At 50.7% G+C, this 13797-nt stretch overlaps 6 protein-coding genes across 6 annotated transcripts; 3 read left to right on the top strand and 3 right to left on the bottom strand.

The window, feature by feature from the left end:
* Positions 1-383: 383 nt before the first annotated feature.
* On the top strand, positions 384-989 carry N7539_007120 (autophagy-related protein 8; the record flags this gene model as incomplete). The annotated part of the gene is made up of 3 exons (XM_056936721.1): positions 384-473; positions 627-859; positions 956-989. The coding sequence occupies 3 exons, from the start codon at positions 384-386 to the stop codon at positions 987-989; spliced, it is 357 nt and encodes a 118-aa protein (XP_056787520.1).
* A 1127-nt stretch (positions 990-2116) lies between these two features.
* On the bottom strand, positions 2117-2793 carry N7539_007121 (uncharacterized protein; the record flags this gene model as incomplete). The annotated part of the gene is made up of 2 exons (XM_056936722.1): positions 2117-2520; positions 2592-2793. The coding sequence occupies 2 exons, from the start codon at positions 2791-2793 to the stop codon at positions 2117-2119; spliced, it is 606 nt and encodes a 201-aa protein (XP_056787521.1).
* A 1314-nt stretch (positions 2794-4107) lies between these two features.
* On the top strand, positions 4108-5554 carry N7539_007122 (putative mitochondrial GTP/GDP transporter Ggc1; the record flags this gene model as incomplete). The annotated part of the gene is made up of 7 exons (XM_056936723.1): positions 4108-4195; positions 4328-4365; positions 4437-4478; positions 4552-4665; positions 4761-4894; positions 4970-5147; positions 5219-5554. The coding sequence occupies 7 exons, from the start codon at positions 4108-4110 to the stop codon at positions 5552-5554; spliced, it is 930 nt and encodes a 309-aa protein (XP_056787522.1).
* Positions 5555-6236: 682 nt separating this feature from the next.
* N7539_007123 (uncharacterized protein) lies at positions 6237-6983 on the top strand (the record flags this gene model as incomplete). The annotated part of the gene is made up of 2 exons (XM_056936724.1): positions 6237-6259; positions 6512-6983. 2 exons carry the CDS (start codon positions 6237-6239, stop codon positions 6981-6983), a joined length of 495 nt encoding a protein of 164 aa, XP_056787523.1.
* A 668-nt stretch (positions 6984-7651) lies between these two features.
* On the bottom strand, positions 7652-9559 carry hsp70 (molecular chaperone Hsp70; the record flags this gene model as incomplete). The annotated part of the gene is made up of 1 exon (XM_056936725.1): positions 7652-9559. One exon carries the CDS (start codon positions 9557-9559, stop codon positions 7652-7654), a length of 1908 nt encoding a protein of 635 aa, XP_056787524.1.
* A 1202-nt stretch (positions 9560-10761) lies between these two features.
* Positions 10762-12126, bottom strand: N7539_007125 (uncharacterized protein; the record flags this gene model as incomplete). The annotated part of the gene is made up of 3 exons (XM_056936726.1): positions 10762-11647; positions 11764-11972; positions 12028-12126. 3 exons carry the CDS (start codon positions 12124-12126, stop codon positions 10762-10764), a joined length of 1194 nt encoding a protein of 397 aa, XP_056787525.1.
* Between the last annotated feature and the right edge of the window lie 1671 nt (positions 12127-13797).

Genomic DNA, 13797 nt, shown 5'->3' on the forward strand with positions numbered 1-13797 from the left:
GCTCCAACATTTCAAATCACTCTTATCACTGTGTCCACTCAAGCTCGCATCTCCCACCCTTGTAGCAAGTGACCCGTTCCACGTGAACCAAGCTCGTGACTCACCGCCTCGTGTGATTGTATCCATACGGTAACGTCAGCGGGGGGTTGCCTTTTTGTCATCCTCCCCTTCTTCCCCTCTTTACCTATCGTACGACTTCACTCCTCCATCGATCATCGGTTCCTGTCGCCAGAATATTGACTTCGATCCAGAGGCCACGATCTCCATCACTCCTCAACGCTCTTGAAGCTCCATCCGTCCATCACAGCACCTCCGCTCTTTTCTCCTCACCAGCGCTCCGCATCCAAGACCCGCTTTACTTATCAGCTTATCAATCTATCACCATGCGTTCCAAGTTCAAGGACGAGCACCCCTTTGAGAAGCGCAAGGCTGAGGCCGAGCGCATCCGCCAGAAATATGCCGACCGTATTCCAGTAAGTTCCCACTGAGTGGGTGATGATGCCTCTACGGGGAGGATGGCCTCGCGGCCATTGTCGTTGAGCTGCACGCAAGCAGGCTTGCCTGCTGCCTTATCTTTCCCCTCACCGCTCCTTCCGGTAACTAACCGCCCTTCGTACCTCCCACAGGTGATCTGCGAGAAGGTCGAGAAGTCTGATATCGCAACTATCGACAAGAAGAAGTACCTTGTCCCCGCAGACTTGACTGTCGGCCAGTTCGTTTACGTGATTCGGAAGCGCATCAAGCTGTCTCCAGAGAAGGCTATTTTCATCTTCGTAGATGAGGTTCTACCACCAACGGCTGCACTGATGAGCAGCATCTACGAAGAACACAAAGACGAGGATGGGTTCCTTTACATCACGTATGTCGCTTGTGGCCTTTCGCTCTCCGGCTGATTCCGCCTCTTGTCCTATTGCTCGGAAGAATATGCTGTACTGACTTGATTTTGTCTCGACAGATACTCGGGTGAGAACACGTTCGGGGACCTTTGAGAATTCACAGCATTCGATGTGTCTTCTCGTCAAATCTCAAATTGGTTTTCGTATCTTGATACCGTGATGGAAGCACGTACTATTCTGGTAGCGCCATACAGCTCGGTCGAATAAGCTTCCCTCACTTCCAGGACGTGGATATTGTCTTTCGCTTCAATTCGGGCACGGGGCGTTCTTTTGGAGTCTTCTCGATTTTCTGCTTCATTCTTATATGTGTTTAGGTGGATTAGGGCTTATTTTACCAACGAAACTTGATGGAAATTGGAGACCCCGGGAATCAGTTCTTGATAGCTCCAAATTCGAATTTTGCTCTATAAGTCTGCCTGGCCGGGACCAGCTCATTCCGGTCGAACGGTCTCTTGTGAAATGCCTCGATAGCTACATATGCTGCTGGTCCACGTGTCAGAGCTTGGACCCCGAATGCCAGCTTTTCTCTCCCTGAGAAGAAGCCTGCTGGAAGTATATCTCCATGATGGCCACAAACCTGTATACGCTTTTCGCTTACAGCCACCTCTTGTTTCACGTCGAACCTGCAATGTCGAGAACGACTTGTTTCTATAGTGGCGTATTCTCTGCGTCAGTGTTGACTTTCAGGAAAGCTGCAACTTCTGTCAGGCTTATCCTTACCCGGCGCATTTCTGATCCAGCCACTTATTCCCGTGCTTGACGTACCTGGTCCGGGGGCGCAAGCAAAGCCTTGTACCCCTCGGATTGGTAATCCGTTCGCAAAGAGCCATTCCAACTATTTGCCGAATACGTTATTCCTCTGCGTCTTATATAGTCCGCTAGCTACGTAAGTGGTCGATGTGAACGATCTCGAGAAAACCGAATAGAGCATCGCCAAGGAGATGGATAGCATGATACAAAGACAGTATTGGAAACCTAGAATCGTCGTGATCATTCATATTGGATTAGGTTCACATGTCTGCTGATAAAGCAGAAATATACAAGAATTATTACGGTGAAAAAAAGACCCAGAAACGAGCTCTCTCATCGACAAAGACACACAAGACATTAGGTAGGTCATATCGTGATCATACCCAAGCCGGCAGTGCACCCGACAACCCAGCCAGTATCATTAATTGAACTTCTCAGCTTCAGTTGCCAATCCCCGTCCACTCCGGCGCTCACTTCTTCTCACCACCACCCATCATCCCCTTTACGCCAGGGATATTGCCTATCGTGGCATTAGACACGGACTCGGCCCCCGAGGCAAGACCCGAGCCAACACTGCCGGCACCCTCCTTGCTCTTTTCCAACGCTCCAGAGGCCGGACCGCCATAGGAGCCCGATTCATCCTTCCCGTTGCGCTCGGCGCGGTTGATGCCTTCTTTGGAGGAGAACTGGCCGACGGGTCTTAGGAGGCCGTTGTTGCCGAGCTGGTTGCCCACCAGGTTGTTGGTGTCGTCTTGGAGTTTGTCGACTTGGTCGATGCCGGTGACCTTGGTGTTGGAGAGGGTGTCTGTTTGGTGCGGATTGGGCCCGAGTGTTAGTTTGGGGTTCGCAGAGTTCTCGGCAAAATGGATGTCTCCTTCACAGATAGGCAGGGAAGGGAAGGTAAGTAGTAGGTAGGGCTGAAGTCGGGGGTCATGGTCCACGTACCCTTTGTGGCGTAGGAAGCCTTGTTGTCACCCTTTCCGAACCACTTGAGATATTGGTCCTCCATCCAGGGCATCCATTTCTCGTATTGGCCGTTGTATGTCTCCTTGGCCCATTCGGTGTATGTCTGCCGTTGCTGCTCCTCCTCGGACTTTTTGTTGCCCGCAAGGGGGTTGAAGTTGGTTGATGAAGAGGAGGAACTCATGGTGGAAGATAGTCAGTTGATAAGAACGTATTAATGTGTAGGTATTGCGAATGAGAATCAATGAAGGTAGTCAAGATAGCGCAAAGAACTTTGATAATAGATCAAAAATGTAGCTCATGTGGCCGTGTCCATCGATTCATATACACATATACACTTTTGCTCTATACATGAAGTAGAAAGATGGATCATCAGCCAGGTGTGGCTTATGACGTCGGTGGCATGGGTGACGACGAAGACCCTACGTTGCGCTGTACGGGTGCCATCTTCTCTCGAATGAGATTGTTGAACGATTCATGACATCGTTGTTGCCGGGATGTGCGAAGCGAGTTAATCTATTCCAAAGTCTAACGGGTGGAGGGATTGGGTGGTGACGGAACATGAAGTGTGGCTGTCGAGGTTGTTGGACGGTGTTTGACTGGAGGAAACTGATGAAGTATGTGGAATTTAATTCATGTGCTTCAGTGGATACTTTTGCCTGAATCATATATTTCATGGAGGGGAGATGATGAAATTGCCATGTCTGGACTGGTGATGATTGAGTCTTGGCTTGGAAGTCGTGGTGGCTAGAAGCATTGAGGCTAGTGTTGGGGGCTAGATGTGGCGATGAGGCTGGTGCAGAGATGGGAGGTGTCATGAGTCGTGACTCGTAGGAGTTACTTGTATCTCTAGTTCTCTAATCTCTACTGCTGACCGGAGAATCCAAGATACGCAACAAATATTCGACTGATCAATCCATTGCTCACTGTGCAGCGGGTGAGCACCCGCTAGCGCTCAGTAAGACGATCGAGTCGAAGAAAGAACCTATGTTTGCACATGTTCTGGTGAACATTGTTGTAGCTTGATCTGTCAACGACTCGACAGAGTCTGTTCTCAGTAACCTCGAGGTATCATAACACCGATCATTCGACTTGGACATCAGTGCCGTATTGAACTTACAGTCCAGTTCCTTGAGTCAGTCTGCTCGGACGAGAGAAAAGAGTTTAAGCCCGTTGGAACGTTTTCCGCTATCAGGTGCACTCATGACTGAGCTTATCAGACAATCAAAACTTGAGGTACCTTTAGGGCGAATAAACTATGCAAAAGTACTTTGGGCACCTTGGAGCATCGACGGTTGAGCTCCGACGCCGGATCCCAATCGAGACTAGCGGCCCACCCGAGTCGTTCCGATAAAATTTACAGGCACATGTTTCCCTCTGTTCCTGGGGAGATCTTCGTGTTTCTTGCTCGGTGTCGACTGTCTTTTGCGTCGTTGGTGTCTGCTCCTCCTCGTTGAACCCTTTCTCCCACCTTTTCCCATCACAACAAAAAAGGACAATGTCTCCTGCTATCGCTCAAGCCGGTGCTGGCGCCGCCTCCAAGGACGTCAAGAAGGAGTCTGCGACCGCTCGTCTGCTTGGTTCTGGTAAGATTGTGATATGAGCTCTGTCCCTCGGAGCGCAGAGATGGCAAAGGGATGAAGAGGACAGGGAAATTGGAATGATCGAAGCCCTGGGATGCGCAATGGGCAGTTGCTAACAGTTTTTCCAATCTTTAGGCTGTGCTGGTATCGCCGAGTTGATGGTCTTCCATCCCGTATGACTCAATTGATTTCCCCGAGCATCATCGAGTCGGCACGCAACTAACAAGTTGTGGAATATGTACAGGTTGACACTACCGCGAAGCGTTTGATGAGCAACCAGACCCGAGTAAGTTTCGGTCTCCGACAAGAGTAGCAGATCGGCCTGTTGGAGACGGTGGCTGATTTTCATTTGGTTGTAGATCTCATCTGCCGCCGAGTTCAACAAGGTTGTCTTCCGGGAGTACTCCGATGCTGCTGTTGGCCGCAAGTTCACCTCTCTGTTCCCCGGTCTGGGATACGCCGCTGGATACAAGGTACGCAGTTCTAGTTGACCTCGATGGCATCTCCCAAATCTAGACGCCCATTAATTCGAATCCGGCACTAACTTGGGTTTGTTTGTCTGGAACAGGTCCTCCAGCGTATCTACAAGTATGGTGGTCAGCCCTTTGCCCGCGACTACCTGGCTCAGCACCACGGTCAGGCCTTCGACAACGCTTTCGGCAAGGGTAATGGCAAGGCCATCATGCACGCGACTGCTGGCAGGTGAGTCATACACACCCGGGAACATTTTTGAAGTTTCATCACGAGGGGACTTTTCGCGCTAATCGTGACTGCTAGTTTGATCGGTATCGGAGAGATCGTTCTCCTCCCCCTCGACGTTCTGAAGATCAAGCGTCAGACCAACCCCGAGGCCTTCCGCGGCCGTGGTCTCTTCAAGATTATCTCCGATGAGGGTATGGGTCTCTACCGCGGTGCTGGCTGGACTGCCGCCCGTAACGCCCCTGGATCTTTCGCTGTAAGTCTAGCCACCCCATGGTTCCGACATGATTCCAATCGCGCATGCCACTAACGGCGATGACTTCCCAGCTCTTCGGTGGTTCCGCTTTCGCCAAGGAGTACATCTACAGCCTTAAGGACTACAACAAGGCCAGCTGGTCCCAGAACTTTGTCGCCTCCGTCTGTGGTGCCAGTGCCTCCCTGGTCGTCTCCGCTCCCCTCGACGTGATCAAGACCCGTATCCAGAACCGCAACTTCGAGAACCCCGAGTCCGGCTTCCGTATCGTGTCCAACATGATGAAGAACGAGGGCTTCCCCTCCTTCTTCAAGGGTCTCACTCCCAAGCTTCTGATGACCGGTCCCAAGCTGGTCTTCAGCTTCTGGCTTGCCCAGACTTTGATCCCTGCCTTTGGTCAGGTTGTTTGAAGAAAGGAGAGGGAAGAAAACAAAAGCCCTGATGATTTTCTAAAAAGGGGAATAAACTAATCTCGATTAGATGGGGGTCAAAGATGTCTGACGAAAGTCTCCCTTCTCTTCTTCCATTTTCTTCTCACTCAGCAGCCGTGGCGTTCAATGTTTTTTTTTTTTTTTTTTGGAAATACTCCCTCCCCTTACCAGCTTTGTGGCATGGCCTACAAAGCGCCTCCTTTTCATCCTTCTTTGGCGTCTTCGTTTCAGGTGTGGTCATTTTGTGATTTTTCATAGCCCGCCTTTGCCTTGGACTGCTTGTGTATTTCTCCTCCTTTTTAATCTCGTTAGATATAGTCTATCTGGGACGTTTCCTTGGGATGAACGAAGAAACAGAGCGATTGTCTTTGACAAAAGTACCAAGCCCCTATCTATGAAGAGACCTCACATAAGCCGAGTATTTGCGTCCAGCTCTGGAAACATATAACTCCATAGAGTCCTCGATTCTATGATGATCAACCATCCCCAACTCCAACACGCATGTTGATCGCTCCCTCCGCAAAGGCAATCTTCTCCGCATCCGCATCCGCATCATACCACGTGATCCCTTCCTCCGCCCTCCACCAAGCAGACACAACAACACTACCACCTGTGATCCCCAACCTGGTCGACTACAGGCACGCACCCAAGGTCCGTCGAAATGGCCGTCTACCTCCTATCCAAGTAAGAAGCGCGACCCCCAGACCAGATTTTGAAAACTTCCTCCCGTCGCGCATTGGATTTCGTTCCGTTTTGGCCCAAACCACAACCCCCCCCCCCCCCCCCCCCCCGACTTTGCTTTTCCCCGGACAGCACCAGCTGCTGCACCTGACCTCCTCCCACCTTGACGCATCACTCATGACCCCGGAAATATCAGTATTCGATAAACCTGACTAACATGCTTTCCCCCCCCCCCTCTCTCTCTCTCTCCCACAGAGCCGCAGATCCCATCTTCGCCTTGACCATGGGCATCGCAGCCGCATTCTCCCGCATCCGCCGCGAACAAGTCGAAAAACACCCGGAGCGGGCCTCTGACATCGGATACGGCACCGTCGTACAGCTGGGTCAGCGCCGGATACAGCGTTGGTGGAGGGGGATTTCCAGAATGTGTAGGATGGGTACAGACACAGACACAGACACAGACACAAACACCCATAATATGACAAGTTTGCCATTGAGACGCGAGCGGGTGTGGAGGGCTTGGGATTTGGGATTTGGAAGTGGTCTTGCACTTGGACTTGGCCTTGGCGAAATGGGAGTTCGATGGGACCTTGTTTACTTGGGGTTCGTGGTGGAATTGTATTTTGTATTTTTGGAATGTTGGCCAAGGGGAATGCGATGTATCGATGTGATGTTGCGCATTGAAGAGTTCTGGTCGGCGTGTCTGAGGGGGAGATTCTTCCTTTAATTTCGTCGGGGGTGTGTACTGTGTAGTTCGCTGCTGAGCTTCTGATCATGAACCATGCCTGCAAGGTTCCAGTTCAAGGTTGCTTTCTAGTTTCTGCTTGACCTGGTGGTGTGGGTGCCCGCAAATTGATCCAGTTCAACTTTGGCAAAAAGGTGCCTACAGATTCCAGCCTGAAAACTACCAAGGTAGACAGTGGACAGTGGACAGAGACCTGCGACTTCCGGCGAGGTCTATACTGGTTACATTGCTTGGTGGTTCACGGGAGACTAGAACTTCAAAGCGGCCGGGCAATCTCGTTCAACAAGGGGTGAATCGCTTGTGTCGCACAGGAGGTTCTACTTGAAGCTACGTAAAAGGGAGAACAGTTGAATTAATAATTTTTGATTGGCACCGGCATTCATTCGCCAGTTCAGATATCTTTGTATCTAATGCAATCACTGATCAAAAAAGAAAAACGCAGGTGGGTAAAATAAAGAAAACGCGATATCCCATAAGTCGTAAAACAAGGCATGAAGATGAATGTAGAAAAAAAAAAGAATTATCAGAGCCCAGAGCCAAATCCCCCAAAGACAACGTAGAATTAATTAAAACTCTCAGGAGTGTTGCAAAAGGGTCAAAGACACAAGAGTGCTTTGATGATTGGGAAAAACACTCTCAGAGCGAGACATTTAGTCAAGCTCTTCGGGCTTCTCCTCGACATCGTCAGCGGGGCGGGGAGCAGCACCGCCGGGGGCGCCACCGGGAGCGGCACCACCGTAGGCGGCGGAGATGATGGGGTTGGCAACACCCTCGAGCTCCTTCTGCTGAGACTCGTACTCGTCCTTCTCGGCGGTCTGGTTGTTGTCGAGCCAAGAGATGACCTCGTTGATCTTGTCCTCAACCTTCTTCTTGTCATCCTCGGAGATCTGCAGCTTACCCTCGGAAAGAGTGTTCTTGAGGGAGTAAGCGTAGGACTCGAGACCGTTCTTGGCCTGGATACGGCCCGCCTCAGCCTCATCCTCGGCCTTGTACTTCTCGGCCTCGGACAGCATACGCTCGATCTCCTCCTTAGACAGACGACCCTTGTCGTTGGTGATGGTAATCTTGTTGGTCTTGCCGGTACCCTTCTCAACGGCAGAGACGTTCATGATTCCGTTGGCATCGAGATCGAAGACGACCTCAATCTGGGGAACACCACGGGGCGCGGGAGGGATACCAGTGAGCTCGAACTTGCCGAGCAGGTTGTTGTCCTTGGTGCGGGCACGCTCACCCTCGAAGACCTGGATCAGGACACCGGGCTGGTTGTCGGAGTAGGTAGAGAAGGTCTCGGACTTCTTGGTGGGGATGGTGGTGTTACGCTTAATCAGAGGGGTCATGACACCACCGGCGGTCTCGATACCGAGGGAGAGAGGGGCAACATCGAGAAGCAGGATCTCGTTGGTGGACTTGGAGGAAGTGTCACCGGACAGGATAGCAGCCTGGACGGCGGCACCGTAGGCAACAGCCTCATCGGGGTTGATAGACTTGTTGGCGTCCTTGTTGAAGAAGTCGGAGACGAGCTTCTGGATCTTGGGGATACGGGTAGAACCACCGACGAGGACAATCTCGTGGACGGAGGCCTTGTCGATCTTAGCGTCACGGAGGACACGCTCAACGGGCTCCATGGTGGAGCGGAAGAGGTCCTGGCAAAGCTCCTCGAAACGGGCACGGGTGATGGAGGTGTAGAAGTCAATACCCTCGAAGAGCGAGTCGATCTCAATGGAGGTCTGGGCAGCAGAGGACAGGGTGCGCTTGGCACGCTCACAAGCAGTGCGGAGACGACGGAGGGCACGAGCGTTGGAGGTGAGGTCCTTCTTGTGCTTACGCTTGAACTCGTTGACGAAGTGGTTGACCAGACGGTTGTCGAAGTCCTCACCACCCAAGTGAGTATCACCGGCAGTGGACTTGACCTCGAAGATACCCTCCTCAATGGTCAGGAGAGACACATCGAAGGTACCACCACCAAGATCGAAGATAAGGACGTTACGCTCACCCTCAACCTTCTTGTCAAGACCGTAGGCAATGGCGGCAGCAGTAGGCTCGTTGATGATACGGAGAACGTTGAGACCGGCAATCAGACCGGCGTCCTTGGTAGCCTGACGCTGGGAGTCGTTGAAGTAGGCAGGGACAGTGATGACAGCGTTGTTGACGGTGCCACCGAGGTAGGCCTCGGCAGTCTCACGCATCTTGACGAGGATCATGGCAGAGATCTCCTCGGGAGTGAACTGCTTGTTCTCACCCTTGAACTCAACCTCGATGATGGGCTTGGTGGCCTTCTCAACGACCTTGAAGGGCCAGTGCTTCATATCGGCCTGGACCTCAGCATCCTCAAAACGACGACCAATAAGACGCTTGGCATCGAAGACAGTGTTGTGAGGGTTCATGGCAACCTGGTTCTTGGCGGCATCACCGATGAGACGCTCGGTATCGGTGAAGGCAACGAAGGAGGGAGTGGTGCGGTTACCCTGGTCGTTGGCAATGATCTCAATACGGTCATCACGGAACACACCCACACAGGAGTAGGTGGTACCCAAATCAATACCGACGGCGGGGGCCATTGTGAATGTGTGTGTGTGAAAGGGTGTAGAAAGAGGAAAAGGAAACTTTTGGAGGGGATTCGTCAATCAGGAAGGAAACTCGTGAAAAGGATCTCTCTGTATGGATAGTGGTACAGGAGAAAGTAGTTGGGAGAGGAAGAATTAGAAACTTGTTTGAAATCTGGGAGGAAGAAAAAAAGAATGCACAGGAGCCTGGGCAGCGAATTCCTCCTATATACTGAGCGGTGTATTGCTCAGAAGCTTCTAGCAGGAGAGCTTCCACGGGCATCCATCTGGTTCCATGATCTTCTTTGCCCCAGCAACTGACACATTGAGCCTTTCAGGAGACTACCCGGCCCTTCCAGATGGATCTAGTGGATACCTTTCATAGCTACAAGCTACTGGATGCTTTGAGATCATACGCAAAACGGTTCAATGCAATCTGGAAGCTACCGTTCGTTTTTTTTTTTTTTTGCATGATGGTTGCTGCTGAGATGGAATTTTTGGCGGGGCAGGAGATGATGTAATCGATGGTGGGATGATGGGGAGGCCTAATTTTGCCCTCTGAGACCATTGTATGATTGTGCGGGTGAGAGAACGTGTCATGCCATTGTAAAATTACAGACCCTCTGACGATGGCACCCACTCCACCGGTACAGAAGATAGGAGGCGAGACGAGGAGCTGGTATCATTACAGTAATCCTGGCTGGGCAGCGTCATCATGATTCCACCCATGGAGTCATGGACTCATGGACTCCAGTCGGTTCATCTCTTTCACTCATCTCGTGTCTGGTGAGGGCTTAGGTCACCTGATCTCTGGGTTTGCCCCCGAGGTACATCCAACAATGTTACCCTCAGACCCTGTGCGTGAGGTGCATTTCCGCCTGAGCCCACGTGCAGGACTCACGTGTTTCCGCAGCGGAAATTGTTTGATGACTGTTCCTACTTCCTACCGCAATAGTCCTGCAGCGCAGAATCGAGTGATTCTGCAAGGACAACACGTTTGTTACCACTTCGTCTTATTCATCCCCTATGTACCACGTAACCAGATGCGTCAATCAACACTGCTGGGAGCATCATACGTTGCAGAGCTTTATTTCTACATGTACAGACTGCAGAGAGCTGATGTGGAAAAAAGTTCCAAATGCTAAGAGCCCATCGATCGATATATTCAAGGGACGAGATGTTCAATTCCGATCAATCTTTACACACTGGAACTGGGGCTATAACCAATGAGGAATATACATCGTCCAGCTTCCAACCTGGAACGCACTCTCCGGTAACCTTCGTAGCCCCACCAAATCTTCCATCAAGATATAGGTCCGTGAAAAACAATATCCGATACAAAGCAGGGTAAATGGCAAGAGTGCCTTCAAGGGAATGGTCAAGTCTGGATCTCGGTCCGGGTGAATATTCCTCAATTTCCAGGCAAGCCAAGCAAGACGCCCTGTGGGAGAGTAATCAAAAGACACAGACTTTTCTCGAGTATGAGGCAGAACGATTGTATCTGCATAGATAACACCAAGGCCGCCGACCAACCCAAAGATAATTTGATAGACGGCTGCGATGCGCCAAAGAAGCTTCTCTGCGGGAGTCGGAAACTCGAAGTGCCAGGCGAATGTGAATATACATGTGAAGAACAGGATGATCGGTGCACCGATGATCTCTGCAGTCCTGTCCGTGGGCAGGGAGGTGTCGGAAGGGAAGTGATCGTAGGGCTTAGTGCATGGTCTTGCGAAAATGGGAATGTATAGGTAGTGGAGGATTTGAACGTAATACCGCCACAGGCGACTGGAGACCCTTTCCTCGCGTGAAAGAAAAGCGAGTGGTGTCTGATACCATGTCTCTTCCGGGAATGGGTGGTATTTAGAGCGAATCGTATCAATGGGCGTATCCGTCGTTAGGATGATAGCTCGAGAGACGTCCTTGGGTTTGTCTTTCCAGCAGAATGAGGTGACGAAGAAGATCAGAATGAAAGATAGTGTTGTAAGTTCAAAAGTGGTCAAAAAGAGACGCTGGGCTAGGCGAATGATACAGTTGATCAAGAACCAAAGTGCTTGCAATACTGCGATAACTCTAATATGGTGTGAGAAACGGATTGTTTGGAAGCTATACAAAAACCAAAAAGGTTGAGGGCAAGGTTGAGAGGTAGAGAGGGCCTCGTGGCCGAAGCAACCTGTCGACCATCCGATAAATTGCAAGTACGGGAGAAGAGAATGACTGACCTTGACATGTCTCCAGATTTACATTTATCCTGGATGTCCTCGACATCACATTCCGGATAGACTATGAACCCATCTTGAACCAAACAGAAAAGCTGTGTCGCGTCAATGGGAAACATGTCGCTTCCAGGAGATTGCAGAAGAAAACCGCCCATATCCGCAAAGTATGTATGTGTTAAGGTCCAATGCTCGTATCCGGCCTTTCGAAATCTCTACTCGAAATGTTAGGCATATTCAACTCGTGTTTTTTTTGGCATTGAGGCACACCTTGACTGAAGCGCGAGCCGATGACCATTGGCCAAGAGCAATGGGTAGTAAAAATTCGGGCCCGAGAAGACCGATCAAGAAAAGATTGATCTTGCCCATCTGTTTCTTGAATGCATTTGCCGATCTGGGAGGCACATTTGGATATACTGATGACCAGCAACAGAGGATGATGGTTAAGACGCAAGTTGAGAGAATGGTCCATGTTCCTCTTCGGTCAGGCTCGTCGACCCAGCCAGTAGTATAGTTCGATGTACGGTTGGAGGTCATGATATTATACTGTTGGGTTCAACATAAGGATGCCATATTTCATCCAGCAATTATAGGCATTGCAAGGGGGAATTGCATGATTTGAATCCTCTCAACTTCTCGAGTCCGCATTTCAGCTTTACACGCCGAGACTAAGATGCCTGCATTCGGGCGTGTTTCGGTCTCCGCCCCTCATGGATAGTGGCTTAGCGCCTAGAGCCATTTCACTTGCAGCTGCGCGAGTAAATTTGCTTTTTTTGCCCCCTCAGGAGTATTTGGCTCATTTAAATTCTAGGTCTTGTTGTTGGAGAGGGATTATGACGTGCCTGTCGAGAACGATGTTATTTTCTCCCAAAGGGACAGGCCTGGAGGTCTTCAACTTTGGTTCAAAATAGACATTCTGGGCGAGGTGTGGCACGATTTCCAATCGACATCAATGGTCCATGTACTCGTGACAACTGCAATTTGGGGGCCATCAAAAGTACCTCGGATTCCGTCGATGTTGACTTGGCCCCCTCCTCACCGCAACGAGGCATTCGATGAGAATCCTGGCTAAAATATCAGCACCTGGATAACCTGTCTATTTAGCGAATGCATCTAGCTAGCGTATGTGCAAATCAAGGGTAGCGAGTGTACCCCATGTCCGGTGACGAGTGATTTCAAGCCACACAAGTTGACCCTGGTCTCTGCTTTATGTGCCTGCAGCCTGCCTCAACACCAGGAGACGTTGGCTTGCTCTGGGCGATAGATTGCTCTGCCGATCGAGTCTTGCAACAGACAATTGCCTCGGATTGCTGCTCCAAGCACCACGCCGCCTCTGTGAAGCGTGAGTAACAAGGCCGAGGTTGACGTGTAGCGAATGATATAGGTCATAAGCTGATGTACATTAACTTTAAAGAATTGAAGCAACGGGTCGGAGTCTTAGTTTGCAAGACTATACAGGAGAAGTCCATTAAGATTGCTATGTAGGGAGCCCGGGAAGCGCCCGCCCACGGATCGCGAGCGAACAAGGTTATAAATATAGACTGTCACTAAAGTTATACCCGCGCTTACCGAATTAGATAGTGCCTAGGAATGCGGGCAATCAATCGCAGCACAACATACATCAATCTATCATCACGTTCGGCCGTGCACCGTGGGGAACTGAACTTCCTGACACGAGGGGGACTGGATTGAAAATGTCAAGGGCTCTATAACTCGCCACTGCTGAAATTCTCCTCAAGCCCCTCCTATGTCAGTAGTGCCTAGTTTGACATTCGCCGGGCATGATCAGAATATCGAGATGACGGGTACAGTCAATGTGGATGTCAGTGAAGAGGAACACCCTACATGTTAGGTAGAACGGTATGGGACAACGGGTAGATCCTATTCCTAGCAGCATACTCATACCTGATCTTTTCGGTTCTTGTTGGTCAAATGGGACTTCCATACCTTCCTTGAGGTGAGGGGAGTCGAGGCCTGGAGTTTGGAAGCGCTTTGGGCCATGTGCCAACTGCCAACACTCGATACATGAGACTGCAGACT

This window comes from Penicillium diatomitis (genome assembly GCF_028827545.1).
Source record: "Penicillium diatomitis strain IBT 30728 chromosome Unknown utg000010l_segment0_segment0, whole genome shotgun sequence".
Lineage (NCBI taxonomy): Eukaryota > Fungi > Ascomycota > Eurotiomycetes > Eurotiales > Aspergillaceae > Penicillium > Penicillium diatomitis.